This window comes from Phalaenopsis equestris, unplaced genomic scaffold, assembly GCF_001263595.1.
Source record: "Phalaenopsis equestris unplaced genomic scaffold, ASM126359v1 Scaffold000991, whole genome shotgun sequence".
In the NCBI taxonomy this organism is placed as follows: domain Eukaryota; kingdom Viridiplantae; phylum Streptophyta; class Magnoliopsida; order Asparagales; family Orchidaceae; genus Phalaenopsis; species Phalaenopsis equestris.
Genome location: NW_018165430.1, coordinates 251,756 through 273,397, shown reverse-complemented (window position 1 = coordinate 273,397; position 21,642 = coordinate 251,756). Strand labels below are relative to the sequence as shown.

The following is a 21,642-nucleotide window of genomic DNA, read 5'->3' as shown; positions in this document are numbered from 1 at the left end:
AGCAGGAGGTACGAAGGGGACGGGTACATACTTGATGCAGACAAAGACCAGGATGCGGTGGTAGGCGGGTAGGTTGGTGATGAAACGTGAGAAGTTGGAGGGGACTCCAGATATAAGATCAGTGTACACGAGGCCGATACCGGGGACGCGGGCGACTCCGATGTTCTCCCCTAGGGCCAACAGCCATTCAAGCGACACTTTGTTGTGGAGATCATGTTCATACTTCTTTGTAGTGGCGTAATGCCAGATGAACATGATGGTCATGAGAAGGATGGCAAGAAGGACTGGAAGCCAGGCGCCATCGAGGAACTTTGTGACACAGGCAGAGAAATAGAAGACTTCAATGGAGCCAAAGAACATGAAGAAGGATAGAGCTATAAGAGGGGATCTTTTCCACGATATGATAATGACTAGGGAGGTGAGACATGTGGTTACCAGCATTACTGTCATCAACCCTAGACCTGCACATTAGGAGTGTGTAATCAAATTAATGAAACTAGCAAAAAATAAGTCATTTACTGTCGTTATAATTTTAACATGAGTTGCTAAGAAAAAAAAATGGTCCAAATTAAAACATGACAACAATACAGGTAAACTAGCCGCCAATAGAACTAGAGGGAGATAGTTATTTTAATCACACATTAACATCATATTGTCAAAGGTAATTGTAATCAAAACACGAGAAAAATTTAAGGGCCATTTGACATCACTTTTTGCTTTTCAATTTTTATTGATCATATTTATATTTTAATTTGAAATAACACATATTTGATGGTGATACCGATTTTTAAAAACACTAAAAACTTAAAATTAATTTGAGAGTTTTAAAAACAAATTGATTTATTATAAAGATAAAAAATAAAAATAAAAATAAAAATAAATATATAATAAACAAACGCATTAAGGAAAAAAAATTTAAAATAAATTAAAAATAAAAAATAAAACTAATCCTAAACACACCATTGGTACAAGAAGCACCAATCATTGTGCGGTCAGTGAGGTAGTAGGGGGAACATCAAACAAGGAATCAACACAATGAAAAGGTCAAGAAGTTGTTCTGTTGGGGGAAAAAGTCCAGAAGTTCCATTATTGCATATCAAAAAAATTTGATGACAAATGATTAATCAAAAGAAGAGCAAAATAATCGGAGCATTTAAATTCATGTCATCCAATTCCTACGTATTTACAGAGCTAACACCTAAGCTTTAATTCTCACATTTATACCAACCAAATCTTTCATTTCACATAAAAATACCACCATTTTAACATTTAAAAAGTAAAAAACACCTTTTTCATGCATGAATAAAGTTATATATATATATATATATATTGTTATGAAGAACGGTTAGAGGCTATGATATGAGCCCCCAACCAACTTCATGTGTCTAATCACTTGACTGTGTGCCTAAATATTTGAGAACCCAGCGCCACTGGGATTGAACCCGTGACCTGAGGGGACTTACAGTAAACCCCGCCAACCAACAGGCCACGGCTTGCAGCAATACTTCAAAGATTGAGTGGAATAAATGTAAAAATTGAGGGTACGTATGTTAATCTTCCAAAATAATATTGAAGCTTTACCTTGTGCATTTCCCAAGTGCTTTAAGTTTCTAAACCCAACAGCAACTGCTAAGCACAGGATCATAAGTATCCAATTGATCTCTGGAATGTAAATCTGACCACTTATCTTGTCAGACGTATGAATTACCTTGACCCTAGGAAAGCAACCATGAGCTTGGCTCTGGTTTATAATGGAGAAGGTACAGCTGATGATTGCCTGGCTTCCTACTGCAGCAGCTGCAATTGCCAATATAAGCACAGGCCACCGGATCACTTCTGCATAAAAATAAAAATAAAAAAAATAAAAAATAAAAAAAACCAAACTTTTAATGCGTTAAAATCAGATTATTTATGTGAGTGAATATAAAAATGGGCATTTATGACATTTGAATTTAAAAAAAAATTAATTATTGCAAAGGTTCACCGAAAAACCTGTAGACTGACGGTGAAAACTATAAACAAACGAACAAAAGCAAAAAAAAAAAATAATCCAAGTCTGGTTCACGGATTATAATTTGCTGGTACTTCTTAGGGTCAGTTTCTTTTACTCTTAATATTTGAATCTCAGTTTTGAAGAATGAATCATATTTGAGTAGCAATGATATTTATTTATCATATAAGAACTCAAATCTTATGTTTGTTTTAGATTAAACGCCATCATCTGCAACCAAGCAACTTATAATTTCACCCGCTGCAAGGAACTTATAAGATCAGCCATCTGAGATTTATAACCGAAAAGATTCATTTCTAATAACAAGCTCCTGATCATAAAGCAAATTACACTTCCAGCAATGTCCTCAATGATGGGCTTGGATATAAGAATATCATAACCTACGAGGAACGGAACAGAAAAATGCCTTCTCAAACTCCAAAGAAAGCACAATTCTGCTTTTCCTTCCAACAGAGGCATAAATCAAGCAAAATAGAGAGAACACACTCTCTCTATATATGTGTGTGTGGGCTATGTATACATATATGTGTATGTGTTTTGTTGTGAGTTGTATACCAATTGATGTGGTATATATATAAATCAAACAAGAGAGCGATTGAAAAAGTGAAAAATAGAACGAGAAAATTCACACTAGAAAACAATAACACAGCGGAACACAGATTTATGTGGCAGATTTATATTTATGTGGTTTGGCAAATTGCCTACGTCCATGGAGTTGCAGAGGATTTTACTACTTGAGGAATTTACACCAGTCGATCGTCTCAACTTACAAAAGTAAGTTTCACTTCGTTGCTCTCTTCTTCTCTCACTGTTCTTCTTTCTCTTTTTTCTCTCTCTAAATTCTACTCTCTCTACACAGAGATACACCGAAGAAACTCTACACCGAGATACACCTAAGAAGATAAACTTATAAGAGAAATAAATCTAATTTCTCTTATGCCACAAGTCACCAAGAAGAAGTCAAAGGAGAACAATATTCTTCTTCTTCTTTCTTCTTCCTTCTGCCGCAAGGAGCTACTGCTTGCACTTTCCTTCCTCTATCCCGAGGAAACCGAAGAAGAATACCAAAATTGTGGCTTCGTTTATTTTCTTCATCTTCTATCCGCTAATAAAAGGAGACGGGGAGCAGCGTCGTTTCGCGAACCTAGAGGCGGGAGCAGTTTGCGAAACTGCAGGGTCGCGGTCGTAAGCGGCAGTATACATATATGTATATATGCATACATAAATGCATATCAATTTATCCATCCATCCCATCCATCCATCCATCCATCCATCCATCCATCCATTCCCATCCATCCATTCCCATCCATCGATCCATCCCATCCATCCATCCACCCATCCATCCACATTTATATGGGTTATAGGGCTCTCCTTGCCCATAATATATATATATATATATATATATATATATATATGGATCACATTAGAGTACTATGATATTGATATTCAGAGACTAATTTTGTCACACAAATATTTAAAGAACTATTTTGAGATTCACCCTTAACAAAAATATATGAAGATAAGCCCATTATTATTTCACAAACCCAATGCATAATGAATATGGGCATGAGCTAATGACACTTAAGTATCTCAAAGTACATAAAAAACATAAGCCCACACACAAAGTTGGAGAAATATTTTGGGATTTAATCTTGAAAAAATTTATAAAGATAAGCCAATTATTTTTCCCAAAACTAATCTAAAATGAATATGGGCATGACCTAACGAGTCATAAGTCTCTATAAATATATATATATATATATAGATAAACCATAATCAAGCATGCATTTATTTGAAAGACCATCTACATATATGTAGAAAAATAAACATAAAATACCCGAGTTCACTCAAACTCCTGTCGAGCAAGTTGTTCTTGGTTCAAAATAGATTTGAATCTAGTTATTTCAAGTTATTTTTAGACCACCCTCAAGTTAAATCAGGGTTTATTGCGGTATTATTATCAAATCTACCTCTGTATTAAACAGTACAGCAAGCAGATTTAAACTTCGATGAGGATTAAATATTATAGAATAAAGAATACTCATCATAGAGCAGGAACACGTGGCTAGTAATGTAACAGTTCTACAAAGAAGCCGCGAAATTTACCTGGAACATAAACATAAAAGCCAATTTTGTAACCAGTATCAATCATGTGATGTTTTGATAGATAAGCGGCTTGACCCATGTATGCTAAAATAAGAGCCGGATAGACGACCAACGTGAATGCAATCTGAAAAATTTGTAGAAAATAAGGTGGCATTTGAATCTCCGAATGAAAAAAAAAAAACCAGTAGAAGCACAAAAAATACCTGCATGGATAAGTATGAGAAATGGCCAAGATCTGCAAACATTGCTTCTGAACCTGCAATATGTTCCACGAAACTTAAAAAGAAATCTACACCAAGATTAACAAAATCTATGGCAAATATTTTTCATTAATGAAAAAAAAAAAACTTCAAATATGCTAATTCTGTATGCCATAATGAAAAATATAAACACTTCAAAATAACTATACTTTTAAAATAAAAAACCATCTTCATAGCCACAAAAGAAAACTTCAATGAGTTAATTTCTAATGATGCAAGTGATGGGGGCCTAACCATAGGCTGGTAAATGAACCAATGCACAGAGGAATAACTCGAACTCAGCTCAATTAATATTCGATCAAGTTTGATTAAATTAGTAAATAAATAAGTTTTTACATTTTTTAAAAGCTCAAAGGTTAAATGAACCAAATTTAAGAACAGACTAAATTATTTATTTATAATCACCAGCAAACTCGTTTAATGTTTAACAAGTAACTTATTAAATGTTATATATTAAGTTTGATGATAGGTTATTTAATTATATATTTAATAGTAACATATTATAATTTAATATCAATATACATTATAACACAATGCAATTCCTTCTTATTTCTTTATTTCAATAAAATATATTGTCAGTATTTATTTATCTAAATTTAACTCCAGAAAGCTTATTCATATCTTATTATTATCCTATTTAATTAGTGTAAGCAAATTAGATACTAAATCAAAATTTATTCAAATGTTTAGCTGTCTATATTTGTAAAATAATTTATTAATAATTTTATTTAAAAAGTGAAACACGCATTGCCAATTAGGAAAGACGGAAATCAGGTAGCTAAATTAGGAGTTTTCTATAATTAGGAGCTTCCTTATTTTCAATTTCTTTATTCTGATTTATTTCCCAATTAGCTGAATATTTAGATTATGAATATGCATTATTAAGTTAGCTAAAATAGATTAAAAATAGATTATATTTTGTACCTAAAATGGATTGTATGATTATTATTTAATGGAATGAAAGCAAAGGGAAAAGACAATCAAGCCTATTCAGGATTCAGCCTATTCACTCAAAACTTGACATGGTATCAGAGCCAAATTTTTCCCATAACCACCGGTAGTCGTTGGAGGACCGTCTAGACTCCCTTCCCGCCGGTCTTCTTGTGGGAAGAGAGGAACTATTTCTTTGCCTTAATTCACCCATTTAACAAATCCCCTCGTAACGGAAGTAGAAACGACTTCGCACTCTCCACCTTGGAATTGTTCTAAGGGATCTTCGTCCGCTGCAACTGTTTCGTCCGTCTGCTCAACTGGTGAACCCGAAGTGAATCGCTCGTCTGATCGTCTAGAATCTCTCATCTTATGCTCGACATCTGATTATTTCTTCGCCTACATCATCTTCATTCTACTTCATCTTCCTCTTCGACTCGGCTAGTCTCAACAGGACTCTTTTGAACTCCACCTGTAGCGGCTCTCTCTTACTCGTCACCTTCATCTGCATGCCAACGAGACATTACCTTTTTCATCTGCACACCTGATCTCGACTCAGCACTTTTTGTGTGAAAATCAGGGAACAAATCATCCTCGTTGTCGCCGGAAGAATCAATAGCGTTTGGATTGTATGACGGGAAGCGGATCCAACTTGTGGGCTATGATTGGTAGCATTTTGATCATGTAACTGGATCCTACTTTTAGGCTATGATCGGTAGCATTGGATCGTGAATTGGATCCTGCTTGTGAGCTATGATTGGTAGCATTTGGATTGTGTAACCGAATCCTTCTTTTGGGCTATGATCGATAGTATTTAGATCGTGTAACTGGATGTGAATCCTTCTTGTGGCTATGATTCGAATTTCTGGACGACAACGATAAAGGATTTCTTGCGTTTCTTTGCTCAAATCATATTATGGTTCAGGAGTTGTCTCTGAGGCTTCGGCAATCTCAGTTTTAGCACTGTCGGCTTTGACACTCACGGCTTGAGAATTGTTGGTCCCGACAAAGTTTATTGTTTGCAAATTGATGCTTCTTGATCAATCAGCATTAATTTGATGAGGGATGTCAATTAGGAATGACGTATATCAAGCAGCTAAAGTAGAAGTTTTCTATAATTAGGAGCTTTCTTATTTAAATTATTTCCAATTACTTTATTCTGATTTAATTCCTAGTTAGCTGATTATTTAAATTATGAATATGCATTATTAAGTTAGCTAAATAGATTATACAAAATATTTTGTACCTAAAATAGATTATAAGATTATTATTTAATGGAATGAAAGCAAAGGGAAAAGACATCGAGCCTATTCAGGATTCCACCTATTCACTCAAAACTTGACACACATTTGAGTTTTAGCATGTTTATTAACATGTTGAAGTACTTATTCAATTATTGTAGACAAATTAAGTACAAGCCAAATACAATTTTTCTCATAATTTAATCAAGTCAAGTATAAAAATAGATGTTAAATCTTGGCAATAGTTTGAGATCGAGTTGAACATAAACAACTTATAATATAGTCAAAGCAAAGTCCAATTCAGAATAAACTTGGCTCAAATCTGGTTGGTTACAACCCTAACTTCAAAAGTGAAATACACCTAAAATTTCATATTTGCATAAAAAGCACTCAAATCTTTAATACCACATCAAAAATGGCACAATAAACACTTTTTAGAAGTAAAATACACCTTCTCATGCAAATATTTAAAGCACTAAAGTGCTAAAGTAAATATGAAAGTTTAGGTGTGAGATGTGTAATAAATAAGAATTGTATGTTATGTATGTAATTTCCCTTCTTTTTTTAAGGTCTGCTGAAAATATACCTGTGATGCATAACAAGATTCCCCCCAATGACATCCAACCACCTTTCTTCGTTTTCTTCAGAAAATTGAACATATAGTATGGAGAAAGTGCCTGGAAGATGCTTGGATTCCACGTAGCAATATTGTATATGCCAAGTGCACTGATGCAAATCAGCCAGGTCAAAATGATAGGTGCAAATATGAAACTAACCCGATGAGTGCCATAATGTTGAAGTGCAAAAAGACATATTATTATAAAGCAGGTGATAGGAACCACCGCATCTGAACAAAAGAAACCATTAAGAGCCATGAGTTCGACTAATATATGATATAATTCACCAGTCATAATATAAAATAGACGGTAACAGAGAGAAATTCAGCAGCATATAAAAATAGCAAAAAAGCAATGTGAGAGAGAGGCGAATTGGAGATCAATTTTTCAAGTGAATGATTCGCAGGCTTAAAACAAGCCTAACTTCTTTGATGGGAACAAGAAAATGACTCCAAACAAGCTTAAAACAAGCAATTGGACATGTGGTATCAAGGTGGGGCTTTAATTTGTACAAAATGGGTACAAAATAATTGATTTTAGATATGTTTTTAAGCCAGCTCACCAACAATGCCGAACTTCAAATTAAACAGATTATCAAGCAATGAGAAAATCAAGTCAAATATCAAAAAATTAAAAGGATATTCCGATTCCAATGCAAAAAGAAAATAAGTTAAAAAAATAATCCAAAAATTCTAACTTAAATCCCAAAAAAAAAAGATGGGCCGGGCACTAAAGGACGAGGGATTCAAAGGATATCAAAATAAAACTCTGACTTTACCCAAAAATCCTCTCTATCTTTTGTTCATCATGAATCAACTTCTTGAACTCAAAAAATAATTCGCAATTTATCATGTTTCATTGGGAATTATTATATCTTCTTTGATATTTATAAAATAGTCCCTACTTTATAGTTAGATTTAAAATTTCATTTAATTTCATTATTTTCTTTGTTAAGGCATACATTTTGGTTTTCTTTCTGCATTAAAAAAAAAAAAAAGATACACGTGGAATGCCAAAGAAACATTAGACTAAAAGAAACGGAAGATTTAAATGGTTAGGTTTCTTGCAAAGAAGCGCTACATTACATAAGAAATTCCGCTGTTTCCATAGAATTCTACATCATTACTCTCAAGTCAATATGTTATCATTATATAATTGTATTTGTGTCAGACTGATTCCAGATCAGCAACAAAGAGAAATTAAAATTTGCATTTGAAGGACTATATGGTTAAAACTTAAGAAGTACTTGTTCTGCTATTCACTAAGAAGTTTTCTAAAACCGTAAGGAATATATATCAAGATGCAACTGAATATACCAGATTGGAAGATAGAATAAATGATCTTAAATCGAAAGAACAAACCACAAACTAAAATACTTACATTCGTGGTGCTGCTTTGACATTGAAAGTTCCAGCCCTGAAACTGCGGAGAAAACTGGAGGAAGAAACTGAGAAAGTATTAGCAAACACTCAGAGAAATTTGGCAGGTTACACGGTTATCGTTTTAGGATGAGGAACATGTACCGGACATAGTTGGAGTCAGGACTCCATCTCCAATCACCATTCCAGTACCAAGCAATACTACTATAAGAAGGGCAGTATGCAAAGTTCTGCGCTTCTCCAGCCAGATTTTGATCCTAGAATTAGTTTGCCTATCTGCTGGGGTATCTATTATGTAGGTAGAAAGTTCTTCGTCTGAATCCTGCCTATTTGGCATAAGGCTCACATTTGCATGCCTGCAAATCAAAGAATAAAGAGCGAAAGTGCCACCTGCAGCGGCACAAAGATAATGAAATCGGGAAAACCGAAGCCCTAAATAAAAACAAGGATTCATCTGGCCGGTACTTACCCTCACCATTATCATCTGCTCTAAGAACTATGAAGACATACTTGAACAAAGGCACAAGCGTAAGCGTCCAGAAAACAAAGGAAAGCACGCCGTAGATCTCTATATTTGTACCGGAATGCTCAATATCTTCTGCAAATGTGGTTTTGTAGACATATAGAGGAGAAATACTCAAATCACCGTACACAACTCCCAAACTCTGAAATGCGAGAAGCAAGACAGCCTTCCACGAATTCTTCTGAAACAAAAAAATGGCATTCATAAATATGAGAAAGGCTTAGTTCATTCCCAAAAGACTATGAAATCCATTTATTAGAAAAAAAAAATCTGTATAAAAAAGATGTCCAAAGTAAATTTGAAAAATAAAAGAAACAGAGTACTCCAGGAGCAAAATGCATCAACATAAGTAGATGCACAGCTTTAATTTGATCAGCTTTAACAAAACAAGAGTTCCCAAAAAATGCTAAAATCGGATCAAACGATTTCAGAACAACAACAGCAGCTTAATTTCCATTCTGAAACCAACCTTTTGATGATCAACACTCTTTGCAGACTCGGGATCCATCGAACGAACTATAACGCCGACCAACAAATCTACACCAGAATAGCAGAAGTTGCTTACAAAATGTGATGAAACCTTCACGAAAATGAAAGAGATAAAAGAGAGAATCAAAAGTGAGCAAATCAAATTGTGACATACAGAACTGAGAGTAAACCACATACCTTCCGCCAGATCTCTTTCAACAATGCTATAACAGCAAATAATGACTGCAAGAAAGCAACGCCTCTCCCTCTCCGGTCCTCTGAATTCCCACAAACCGAGAAAAACTCTCCACCAGTTAAATATTCCCCAATTTGAAAAAGCATTCAAAAAGGGGAAGGTAAACTAATGTTGGAAGCTCAAGCTCAACCATACAGATTTCAAAGGAGAAGCAGCCACATGGAGTGGACCACTTCATCAACTTTTAAATAAGAAAAAAGAAGCCACAATTAGGTGAGAAAAAGAAGTTAATGGCAGTAGCATCTAGAAACAAGAAAAAGCCGTGCCGCAGCGTCGAGATACGAAACTCTCATGGATGGCAGCGTCGAGATACGAAACTCTCATGGATGGTATAACCCGCTAGAGACTGTATCGATCTCCCTCTACGTTCGGGCGCCCACTACAATAATTAATGAAATCAAAAATCGATTTTTTAATCATTGTGTGTGAACAATATATAATTGGCATCGAAGAAGACAAACCCATTTCTCTAATCGGTTGTTTCTTTTTTGTCTTTTTAGGCTGCAGAAGCATTTACTGCTTGTAGGATTTAGTAGATTTTGATTCATTAAATTCACTCTTTTGTTAGATTTATTAAATTTAAATTTAAAATAAATGGAAGGTAAAATTGGGCCCTTAAATTTAAAATTTTATAAATTCATAAAACTTGTGTTTTTTATATTTGGGTGGATTTAGTAAATTCTGCCAATTAACAGGGAGCTACCAATTCCCTCAATTGATTGGGGATAGATGATCATGGAAACAGTAAGCTAATAAAAAAGTCGAAGAAAACAAAATAATAGAGGGGGTTAGGACCATGTGGGAGATGCAAAAGGGAAAATGATCGGACGTGCATTGGATAGGAACAGCAAGGCATGTGGATGCATAGAAGGCTGATGACTAGGCATCAATGATTGGCAGGATTTTAGAAAATTTTGGACTAAGTGCATGTTTGGTGGCATATTATTAATATGATTCAGCTCTGAATTTAATTTAAATCAAGTCAAATACCATCAATATTAAATTTATTGTTCCTTTAAATCAAATTTTTTCATGTTCAATTTTTTTATTCTGATATTCGGTCTCTTTTACGATGGTAATCCAGATTTATTAAATTCAATGTGAGATGAATTTATTCTATCATTGCTCGTGAGTTCCTCCGTCGCATACTGGATTTGATAAATCTGAATTTATCATATTTGATAAATCATATTTAGCATAAATCTAAGTTTCAACCAAATTCCGCTTAAATCATAATAAAGAAAATTTTAATAACAAATTGATTACTTTAATATATATGAGGCCCCAGCCGCCCTCATATACCTAACTATTCAAGGATCGCTCTCACTACCGACAAACTGGCCGGAAGAAGATTTGAACGCGTGACCTAAGGGGACCTAAGACCTTCAAAGAGACTGTTCTAACAACAGGCCACAACTAACGACACACACACACACATATAAAGATTCAAACTTGTTCTTTAGGGTAACACTTAGAATTTTATTTGAAACTCTAAAGCTAGAATGCTTATATGAGGGCGTTATTGGATGACATATCTTTTAGAAATTTACAAAATAAAATAAAATCATGAGCCTACTAATTTAACACGAACAATATTTCAATGCGTGAAAGTTCAGGTTTTTACAAATTTTATTTGAGCCTTACTACTGTTTGGAGATTTGAACTAAATGTCATACGTTACAAAATGTTATATCATGGGACTCACTTTTTGAACTTCAGCTAAAACAATGTGATACAGGATGAAAGTTATTTTTTGAATTTGTTGGGGCCACCTCTGAAATTTTATATGGCCATTGAATGATCCTGAGTTAATAATATCGACGATGATATACGTTGCTTATGTGTGGAAAAATGTGAAATCCCCTAAGTAGAATGAAACTAAACTCTTATACATTGATACACCTTATGATGTAACAATTAAAATTTTATGAGAAACTTCCAAGCAAAACGTACTCAAATTAAAGTACTATTGGCAAGTGTGATGACTTAAGAATTTACACCAACAAGACAAAAATGTGAAACTATTAGGTCAATGTGATGATATCTAGATAAATGAGAGTTCAGACTATTACAAGTGGTATCGAAGGATCATAATAGCATGAAGATTGGAATTAAACACCATGCATAACAAAGTGTTGCGTCAAGGGAGTCACTTCTTGAATCTACAAGGGCACCTCTAAAATCATATATGCATGTTGGATTATTCTAGTTAAGAATACTGATAAAAAAATAATTATTCTACCGAAGTTGATCGTGAAACCATTTAGATGGAATTAAGCTGTACTCTTTAAATATTGAGTTTGTGTGTGTGTGTGTGTGTGTGTGTAATGATTAGAATTTTATTAGATACCCAAACTCAAGCATGCTCATATAAGAGTATTATTGAGATGATTGACCTCCTAAGAAGCTACCGTAATGGGATAAATTGCCAGGCTATTAAATTCAAATGAATAGTATCATGACAAGTGAGAGTTTGAGCAATTACAAACACCAAGCACGATCAATAGTACTTCCCTTTGTTTACTAAGAAAATTCAACAAAGCTTCACAATTGCCACCACAAGTTTTTCATCTCTCTAAGAAAGCAAAAAAGACCAAAAAAATATTTTGGTTTGATATAATAGATTGAATACAATAAACAAAATCCTCCATAACAGGCCAAATGATCTTCCATAAATTATAAAGCAAGTAGAATGACCTTTCGTAAACATCCTACGCTTTCATGTAATACATCTAAATATTGATTCAATACAATATAAAATCTATTTTAATTTTAGAGCTACACGTTGACAAATGATTATAATAAGCACAAATCATTATTATAGATATGTTTAGTTTCATCATAAATTACACGTCTAACGACAAATCGCCATTAATTTAACCTCACAAATTTCACCTTGCTTAGCATTGCAGCACCCCACAAAAGAAAAAAAAAAAAAAAAAAAAACTTTAGATGTGCTATTTATTAACTTATCTTTTATTTTTTTATCTGAATTGTATAATATCAATTTCACAAATAATTCCAAAAACAAATTAATTCACTTGACGCATGAAAATGCGTACATCACTTGTACAAATGAATAATGATGATATTTGTGATGTGATGTAAAATTATTGAGTGCTATAAATATAAATATAAACATTTAGATGTTAGATATATAAATGCATAAGAGTTGTGTGCTATGTATAAAAAATGCTCACTATTTTTAAGAATCACTTGCCCTCAAAACATTGTTATTTACAAATCAAGCACTCTCTTTCGTTCATTTTTAAAATTCTCAATCAAATATGAAAGACCATTAAAAAAACCGAACCCATACTTTTCATTTTTATCAAATTCACATGTAAATGTATGGGTTTCTTAGATTGAAAAATTATGTAGATGCTTGATTTGTAAATAGCAATGTTTCTTATTCTTTATCCCTCATTTTAAATCAAGCCTGGCATGCACATTGTCATGCTTAAAAAATAATTTAACTGCTATTTTAATTCATCACGGTTATGCTAACAAAAAATTTAAGATATCAAAGATGTGGTGTGACTTGTCCTTTACGTTATTGAATTTTGTAGATTAAGTTCGATTCATAGAGAATTGCTTTTAATAATTTTTAACGATTAGAAAATTATAAAATCCGAATTACTTCAAATTAGTTTAATTTTATAATCGACGCATTGTTTGTCGATGATTATAAAATTAAATTGCTTTCCATAATTATTATAATAATATTTGCTTTGGTTAATCAAAGCAATACTTAACAGAGAGGATAATAGTAGTGAATAATACTCTGTCGTGATCAATCATGTTTTATTCATAAAACGATTCTCCTATTTATAGAGAAGAAGTTATATAAAGATAATATTACACTTTTGCCCCCACTTTAAAGGGGTTTGTATTAGAATATTTATGATATTTTATATGTATGAGCTTATCGTTCAGCTGCTCTCTAGCTCGTCCGATTAAGCTTAATTGGCTTCGGGTCGGAAAGATCAGCTCGCTCGTCTGACATTCGCTTGGTCGGCTGATCTTGGTCGATTTGGGTCGGCTGATTGATCTGCCCTGATTATTAATTCATGATCTCAAATAAGGAGCCTTTGGACATCTTTAGGATAGAGATACTAGAGGACTGATTTTTCCTCTGGATCTGCACTTTTGTGATATTTGGCTTGAATACTTTTTTGTCTCATTTCAAACTTATGGCTTGTTTTGGTGCCCTCTAGTAGTCTTTCGTCTTTCTCAAGGTTCAGTCAGCTTTGACTTTGTTGGCTTGGCCCAGGCAGCTTCTCGGTTGGACTAGTGGGTCTCATGATTTTTTCTCTATGGGTTCTCTTTTGTTGTATTCTTTCCTTCTGGACCATTAAAATCTCCTCAAAATTAGTGTTGGAATATTTTTATGTGCATATTTTAGTTCTCTGATTCTTCTAATTTTTTAAATCGATGCGATGAGAATAAGAAAATTAAAAGCAAAATTAGATTTCATTTAGTGTTTAAGTAATGGCTTAATAATTGGACTCCCTTAATTTTGTTCACCTATAATTATAATAAATAAAACATGATGAGAATCCTTTTATTCAGTATTTGCTTCGTGCTCCTCTCATTTGAATCGGTGAGCATCTTGGTGTTGTGATATAGCATGTATCAAAGCCCTGCAGTGACATCCCTAACAAAGATCTGATTTGTGTCGCCTTCAAAAAATCGATAGGCTAGGACCACCCTGAAGGTGAAAGGAATAAAAAATTCATCATTTAAAAGAGAAAACCGGTTGCAATCTCAGTGCTAGATTAGGTGGGATAGTTGGATTTGTTTCTTGGTAAGAAACGGAAGAATGTTCAGCCAACTAGCTTGACCATTACTCTGATAGACCAACCCTTTACTACAGCACGGTACATATCGATCACACAGATTGCACAAGAGGCTAATGATACTCTATCGTCCCATGGTCCAATGATTGTCAATTACGTTCTTTGAACTCGATTGGATTGGCTCCGAACTATAAGGAGTCTCAGTTTTATTTGTTGGATTTTGATTTTTTTTTAATTAATTCCTTTTTCCTTACATTGTATCATGGTGCATATGAGTCGTCGTTGAGATTTCTAGATGAGGATCTTGCCCTAGCAGACATTAGTGATAATCCAACTGAGGTGCTAGTAGTAGCGGAAAAAGCATCAGACAAGGGTGGTATACTCTCGGGTGAGGATGACGGAGTATACTATCCAAACAATCCTCTTGAGCCCCATGATTGCTAGCTCAGATTGCTAGCTCTTCACATGAACAAGATCAATACCCCTTTGCTATGTCTGTAGGGATTTTGCGAGGCATTGATGTTCCTAGATTATTAGCTCATGCAGAGAAAGTAGAGAAAATGGAGGAGGTAGTGGTCACTCTTCATTAGGAACTGTCGGACATCCAGAAGATATCCCGATACTCCGGGCTTTAGTCGAGACAGACCAAATGAATCAATTTAGGTATGGGAGGGGAGAATTTTGTATAAGAGACTACTTCAGCTAGCATATGTCTCAGCTGAAGCGAATATTGCCCTCATTGTAAAGATTTTTATCTCATACTAGTTTCCAAGTTATTTTTTATAATTATAAGGTCATTTCTAGATATTTTTTTTCCATCACATTTTTTTTTGTTAATGTGATGCTTTTGTCATCACATTTTGGAAACTACTATAGAATGTAATTTTAACTCCTGAGCGATGGTTCATCTTATTTTGTCTCCCAATATGTAAAGGGTGTGGGTAGGTGACATTACACATTACTCTTTTTTCTTCTAACTTCTCATTTTTTCTTAACTTTCTTTTTATGCTCTTTTGCTTGATGGCTCTTTAGTCTCTAAAGGACATCGGGTCGTTCATATCAAATAATTGATAATAGATAACTCTGAGGAAGCTGGATCGACTGCAATAAACCTATTTCTTTGATTTGACCATTAAGCTTTGGGCACTAGCGAGAAATACTGAGCAACCACTTTGTATGGTGGTAACCTCATCCTCTATAAGGGTCAATTTTTTTTTATTTTGTGACTGCCTTTTTATCAAAAGTTATGGACCATCTTCACCCATTATGGTGTAATTATCACATAGATAATGCCTAACTCTAAAGAAACTATCACAAACTTTATAATTTCTGTAGCCAATCGGGTTTCCATGGACGATCAAGCTTTCAACTACTTATTCATTCTTGTTTTATCTGAATGGATTTATTCAAATTTTCACTGTTAGTGAATTCTAGCTGGGCTCTTCTCCTTGGAGGTGGTACATCTAGACTTTCTCATACGTTGGCACTTCAGTAAAGGTAAAGAAGAAAGTACCAGAGAGTGTTGATGGAGGCTAGAGACATTGAGAAGTGCTAGCTGTCAGCACATCAATATCTTGATCGAATAATTGTCATTCAACCCGTAGCTTTTAGTCTAATGATTGAGGAGAACTGAAAAATCTCTAACACTCAAGAGGCCTGAGAGGGAGGCAATGGTCACCACTTGAGCGACCAATAAGAAGTTTTGCACAGTTGCTCTCATTGAAGTTGGTCACCCAAGAGGTCTTGCCTGATACTGCTGGAGTTGTGGGTCGATTGAAACCCATGTTGTTTTCTGTTGGAGGACAATATGAAGGTGAAAAAAAAATTTATTATAGCTATTTCTGATTCACTTATTACTTTTCAATTGACTGATATCGACAAGCTAATTCTCATTGAGAGGACAACATCTTCAATGCATGTCAAGTGTTATATGTTGATTACAGGTCTGTTGGGCATGCAACGACAAGTGGTTGAGAGGATGGCTCACCAGGTAAAGTCATGCCATCACAAGGAGGCATCGAGAGAAAAAAAAGAAGCAACATACGTCACACCTCGGTTGACTGCTCTGACATTCATCCACTTATCAGTTAGGGATGAAGCAATTCACCCTTCTTCAGTTAGTTTAACTAGATCTGCCAAATAGCAGATCAAGACCAACAATCACAACAGGGAGTATCATTATGCGAGTAAAGTGCCTGTGGCTGATTCAAGTGCTTGTCTCTTCTCTCATATCAGAAATTGAATTGGATCATCCTTCAAGTGGAGTACTTTGTAGGAAGCAAAGACAAAGGTTGGTAGAAGCTCGAATGGCAGGTTTGCATTGATTGATTTTTATAATGATTGATATTCTAATTCTCTGGTGGTGTCTCTCTATCCTCCGACGTTAGCCGATGTCATTTTTTTTTCTATCTACAAGATACCCTTCTATATTACCAAGTGTGTGATAAGCGATAAAAAAGTACAATTTGATGGCTTGGAAGCTTCTCATTTATAGTTGATCTTCTTTTTGTAGGAGCATTAATAATTCTTGGAGATGAAGAAAAAGTTGTCAACCATAAAAAAGATGAAGGCAACTAAAGTAGAGGTACTCAGGCTATCAAAATTTTCGTCAACTACCGAAGAAGAGAACTGAGCCATGAAGGATAAGAATGAAACAATGAAGATGTTTGATGAGTTTTTTGTCAAACTTCTTCCACCAAATGCAGATGGCTTTCTTGTTTGGAAGTTCAAGGATGGGGCTGCCTTCGGTGTTGGTGGTATGTTGAAGGCTAAATTTGTCTCCCTAGAGTGGATCAAAATTGATAATTTTCCATATTTTCGAATTAGAAGGAAGAGGAGAAAGAGAGTGTTGGGGATGATGGTGGGTCATTGAACGTATGACATGCTCTCGGGTTCTTCTGTATCTTGTAATAAATTTTATATTAATACTTATAAAAGGTTAGAAAATTTTATATTTTTTCAATTATGAATGAAAATAAGGTTTTTTTTGTCATCTCACTTTCATTTGTTACACAATTAGTTGTGATTATTGATAGGTCAACAATTTAAAGAATATTTTTTGTCAGTTTATTAACTTATCATTCGGCTTAAGTCTTACACTTCTCATGCCTCAACCACTTAATTATTTCATTGACTTGGATGGGCCACACATTACACATGATGTATCAAGTGGATCTTGTCACAGTATTCATATGTGCAACCATCTAGACCTTTTGGGGTGATTTGTATGCTACCCACTATGATGGTTATCACTAATCGGTAGGGAATCTCACTGTTATGCTTGACCTATTTCGATCTACAAGACATTGGTTCTTATGTTGTATGAGTTTTGCTGGTCAGATCTTGTGTGATTTATTTATCACACATTTTTATCATTATCAGTTATTTAGAAAAGTTTATTGATTAGGAGTTGCCCGTCACTGTAGATTTTACAGCTCAGATGGAACCATCACCAGCGGATCAGTTTGAGTTCCTCAAGTGTCTATCATGTTTTGGCAATCCCTTACATTAATTTCTTGAAACTTTTGTGTTTCAGTCAAATTTTGATGATCCCTTACATGAACTTCTATATTTCCACCGAGTGTCGAACAAATTTTGAAAGTCATTTACGTGAAACTCTTGAGTTTTCCGGGTGTCAATCAAATGTGGTATGGAATTTATATTTAGAAAAATTTTACATATTCTTATTATGAAATTGATAATAAACTACAAAGGTAGAAATTATATCACATTTTTAAGGCTTAGTTTCTGTACCTTACCATAGTCGGATCTTTTATGTGGGCAACAGATGGAACACTCTACTCTGGAAGAAATGGGATTGGAGTTATTTTCCTCGCCTAATATATGGTTTTTGGTCATCCCCAACAACTCAGCTAGTTGGCCACTATAGGCCTAAAACATATCAGAAAGGTCCTTCCTTCATCACTTGAGCTAGGGGGGCATGGGCGATCATGGGTTTCTGGTCCTACACTTTCAACATCTTCTTTTAGAAGTATGTGATGAATGAGTAAAAGCTCGTGCTTTATCCATGTTAGATATGTAGGAGGGTCTGCAAGTTATTCCAAGGCTTCTAGGCGCTAACAAACTACATCATAAAGTATACTTGAAATTAACGAAAAAAGTGATTATTCTTGACAGTAATACATTGAACTGCCTAAGGGACAACTCTATCTGGATTATAAAAAAGAGACAACATTTTAACATGTTAATGATTTTCAACAAACATACGACCAACTAAAATGAAGTTGTGTGGTAGTTTGGATTGATCTGCCCTTTGTAGGATTCTTGTGATGGGAGTTTGAATTGCTCTAGGGGTTCAACCTTAGAGATTTGTTGAAGGAATGTAATATTTAGCTGTCATGCACCTTAGTATGGTTGAACTAATTTCATTCGATCAGTTTCAACCCAGTAGTACCATAATACTTGGAGTTACCTTCTCTTTTCAAAGTTAAGGGGACTCTTTTATTGTTGGACCCTAACCATTCATCTCGGGCCTATCGTTTCCTTCATCGTATTCAACATGCTTCAAATTACATCCAACATTTAATCCTTTAACTCCTAGATCTGCTGGACTACAAACTCTCGGTACACTCCATGTTGTCAATGTCATGTTATGGGTTTTTTCTCCTTAGGTTGCTTCTCTTCTTGTTTGTTCATGATCCATTCCATCATACCTTTTAGGAAGTTAAATTTTGATTTGTCTGTGAATTACACCTAAGGAATAGAGAAATAGAAAGGAGAGAGAGACAGAGACAGAGAGAGAGTGAGGAAGAAATATTATTTAATAATAATCTATCACGATCAATCATGTCTTATTCATAAAATGAATTCCCTATTTATAGAAAAGATGAAACATAATGATGATATTACATTTTCCTCCTACTTTAAAATGGTCTGTAATAGGGTATTTTTATATTTTACATATATGAGCATTTTATCTGGTTGCTTATTGGCTCAGTTGGCTAAGCTTAGTTGGTTTCATGTTAGCAAGATTAGCTCGGTCGGTTGACATCTGCTATTCAATTGAGCTTGGTTGATATGGATCAGCTGTTGATATGACCCAACTATTGATCTTGACTTTTGATGAGGAGCTTCTGGGTGTCTCAGGAATGGTTGTAGTTACCATGGAACTGTTTTTTTCCCATGGATGGCCTCTCTTGTTATATTTTACTTGGATACTTCTTTTTTTTTAATTTTTACTGAGCACCTTAATCTAGAGTCCTCTGGTCATCTTTCATTCATCTCGTGGTTCAGTTGGCTCTATTGTTATTGGCTTGGGTTGGACAACGTCACTCAATCAAACAAGTGGACCTCATGATCCTTTATCAGTGGACCCTCTTTCACAATCTTCTTTCTTTCTAGCCACAAGATCTCCTTAGAATCAGTGCTAACACATTTTTGATGTACAGATCTATTAAATTATAATAATTAATTTTTGCTCAACATATGTTTGATTATACAAGAATCTCATGAAATACTTATAATTAAAAAAAATAAAATTAAATTTTAGATTATTCAAACTCCAATTTCATTAAAATTATAATTAAAAATAAATATTGTAATAAATACAAACCTAAAAATATCAAAGTGGATCTATTGAAATTCTAAAAAGCTCAAATCAAGCAATGTATGATACTATTTGAGAGATCACATTCTAAAATAAGCATCTTGATCAAGAAAATATAACAAATCTAAGGCCCTTTAATTGCAATGTAATTTAGACATAAAATGCATGTAGAATCATCTATGATTAAGTTAGTGTTTGAAGGTTTTGGCTAAAATTGTCCAAATGAAACTCAAGAAAATTATTAATAAACATCATTATTCACATGAAAGATAGTATTAGACCTATACCTTGAATAGGTTTTGCATATAGTTCTACTTAACAATCATCACCTAACTACAATCAACCGATTATTATCAAGTTAACAAAATCATCAACTTTCATCACTCAATCATTGTCTTTTTGTTATCATTTGATTAACATCACCCAATCATAATAGCCTTATTGTCTTCGTTGGAGTTAGGTTGCCCAATTGCCATAGACTGACAGCATTATTTGACTATCATTATTCAATCGTCATTATATTGACAACCATCTTCTGATCATAATCATCTACAACAACATTAAAACTTATCAAAAATCAATTTTTAAACATCATCACAAATCATTGCTTCTATAACATTCTCCACTAAATTCATAGGAGGTCATGCTAGCAATATTATTTAATCTTGCTCTCCACAATTTAAGGGAAAAATAGACTTTTACAATCTTTATTTATATACTACATTATTTCATTTAGGGTAGTCCTTAGTATTATCCTATTCTTAAATTTCTCATATAAGACTAATGTCTATTACAAACTTTTATTATTCGTATGTACATGAATCTTTAAGGAAAACTATGCCAAGAAAATTTTTTGTTCTATATTTATAACTTTTTATCAAGAAATAATAACCAACTTCAACACTTAAAATAAAAAATATTTTAGTAAACAATTAATTAATTAGCCAATAAAAAAATGAATACCAAACTTTTGTGTGTTAAAAAATTTACAGAATTAGGGAGAAGTTTGTATCATAACCTTGCATGAAGCTCTCACACACAAAAAAAGAACAAAAAAGATAAATGGAAAGAGCATAATAGACAAAAAAATTACTTCAAAAAATCATAAAAAGAAAAAAGTTATGTGTCCTTTTAAAAAATAACTAAGTCAATATATTGATTAAGATTGTAAAGATCGACTTAATTTGGGATAATGGGAATAGGAATCTAAAATTATAAATTAACTTTCTATAGATGTTGTCAAGAATATAGAAGAAACATAAAATGGTAATTGTAGCGGTCCAAGAATGTCAGTCAGACATTGGTGATAGAATAATGACATTAGAACTTTGATAGAGTGATAATAGTTATTGAACAAAGATGGATATGTGCCAATGGTCATACAACAACAATCAAATAATAGTGATTGGGCATTGACAGATGGACACCAAGAAATGGGCAAAATAAAAAAAAATAAAAAATAAAAAACGATTACAACAATCTGGTT

At 33.9% G+C, this 21,642-nt stretch overlaps 1 protein-coding gene across 5 annotated transcripts in view; it reads right to left on the bottom strand.

The window, feature by feature from the left end:
- Positions 1-9,994, bottom strand: part of LOC110032636 (probable potassium transporter 9) — a 10,938-nt gene extending 944 nt beyond the window's left edge. Inside the window, exons 1-10 of one of the 5 annotated variants that reach the window (XM_020736323.1) lie at positions 9,734-9,994; positions 9,537-9,647; positions 9,014-9,248; positions 8,689-8,934; positions 8,546-8,599; positions 7,135-7,395; positions 4,321-4,373; positions 4,118-4,241; positions 1,582-1,836; positions 7-461 (exon numbers count right to left, since the gene is read on the bottom strand). In XM_020736323.1, coding sequence (XP_020591982.1) covers positions 7-461; positions 1,582-1,836; positions 4,118-4,241; positions 4,321-4,373; positions 7,135-7,395; positions 8,546-8,599; positions 8,689-8,934; positions 9,014-9,248; positions 9,537-9,647; positions 9,734-9,877 — 1,938 coding nt within the window. In that variant the 5' untranslated portion in view covers positions 9,878-9,994. The other 4 variants (XM_020736324.1, XM_020736325.1, XM_020736328.1 and 1 more) reach the window with 4 other exon arrangements.
- Positions 9,995-21,642: the final 11,648 nt, after the last annotated feature.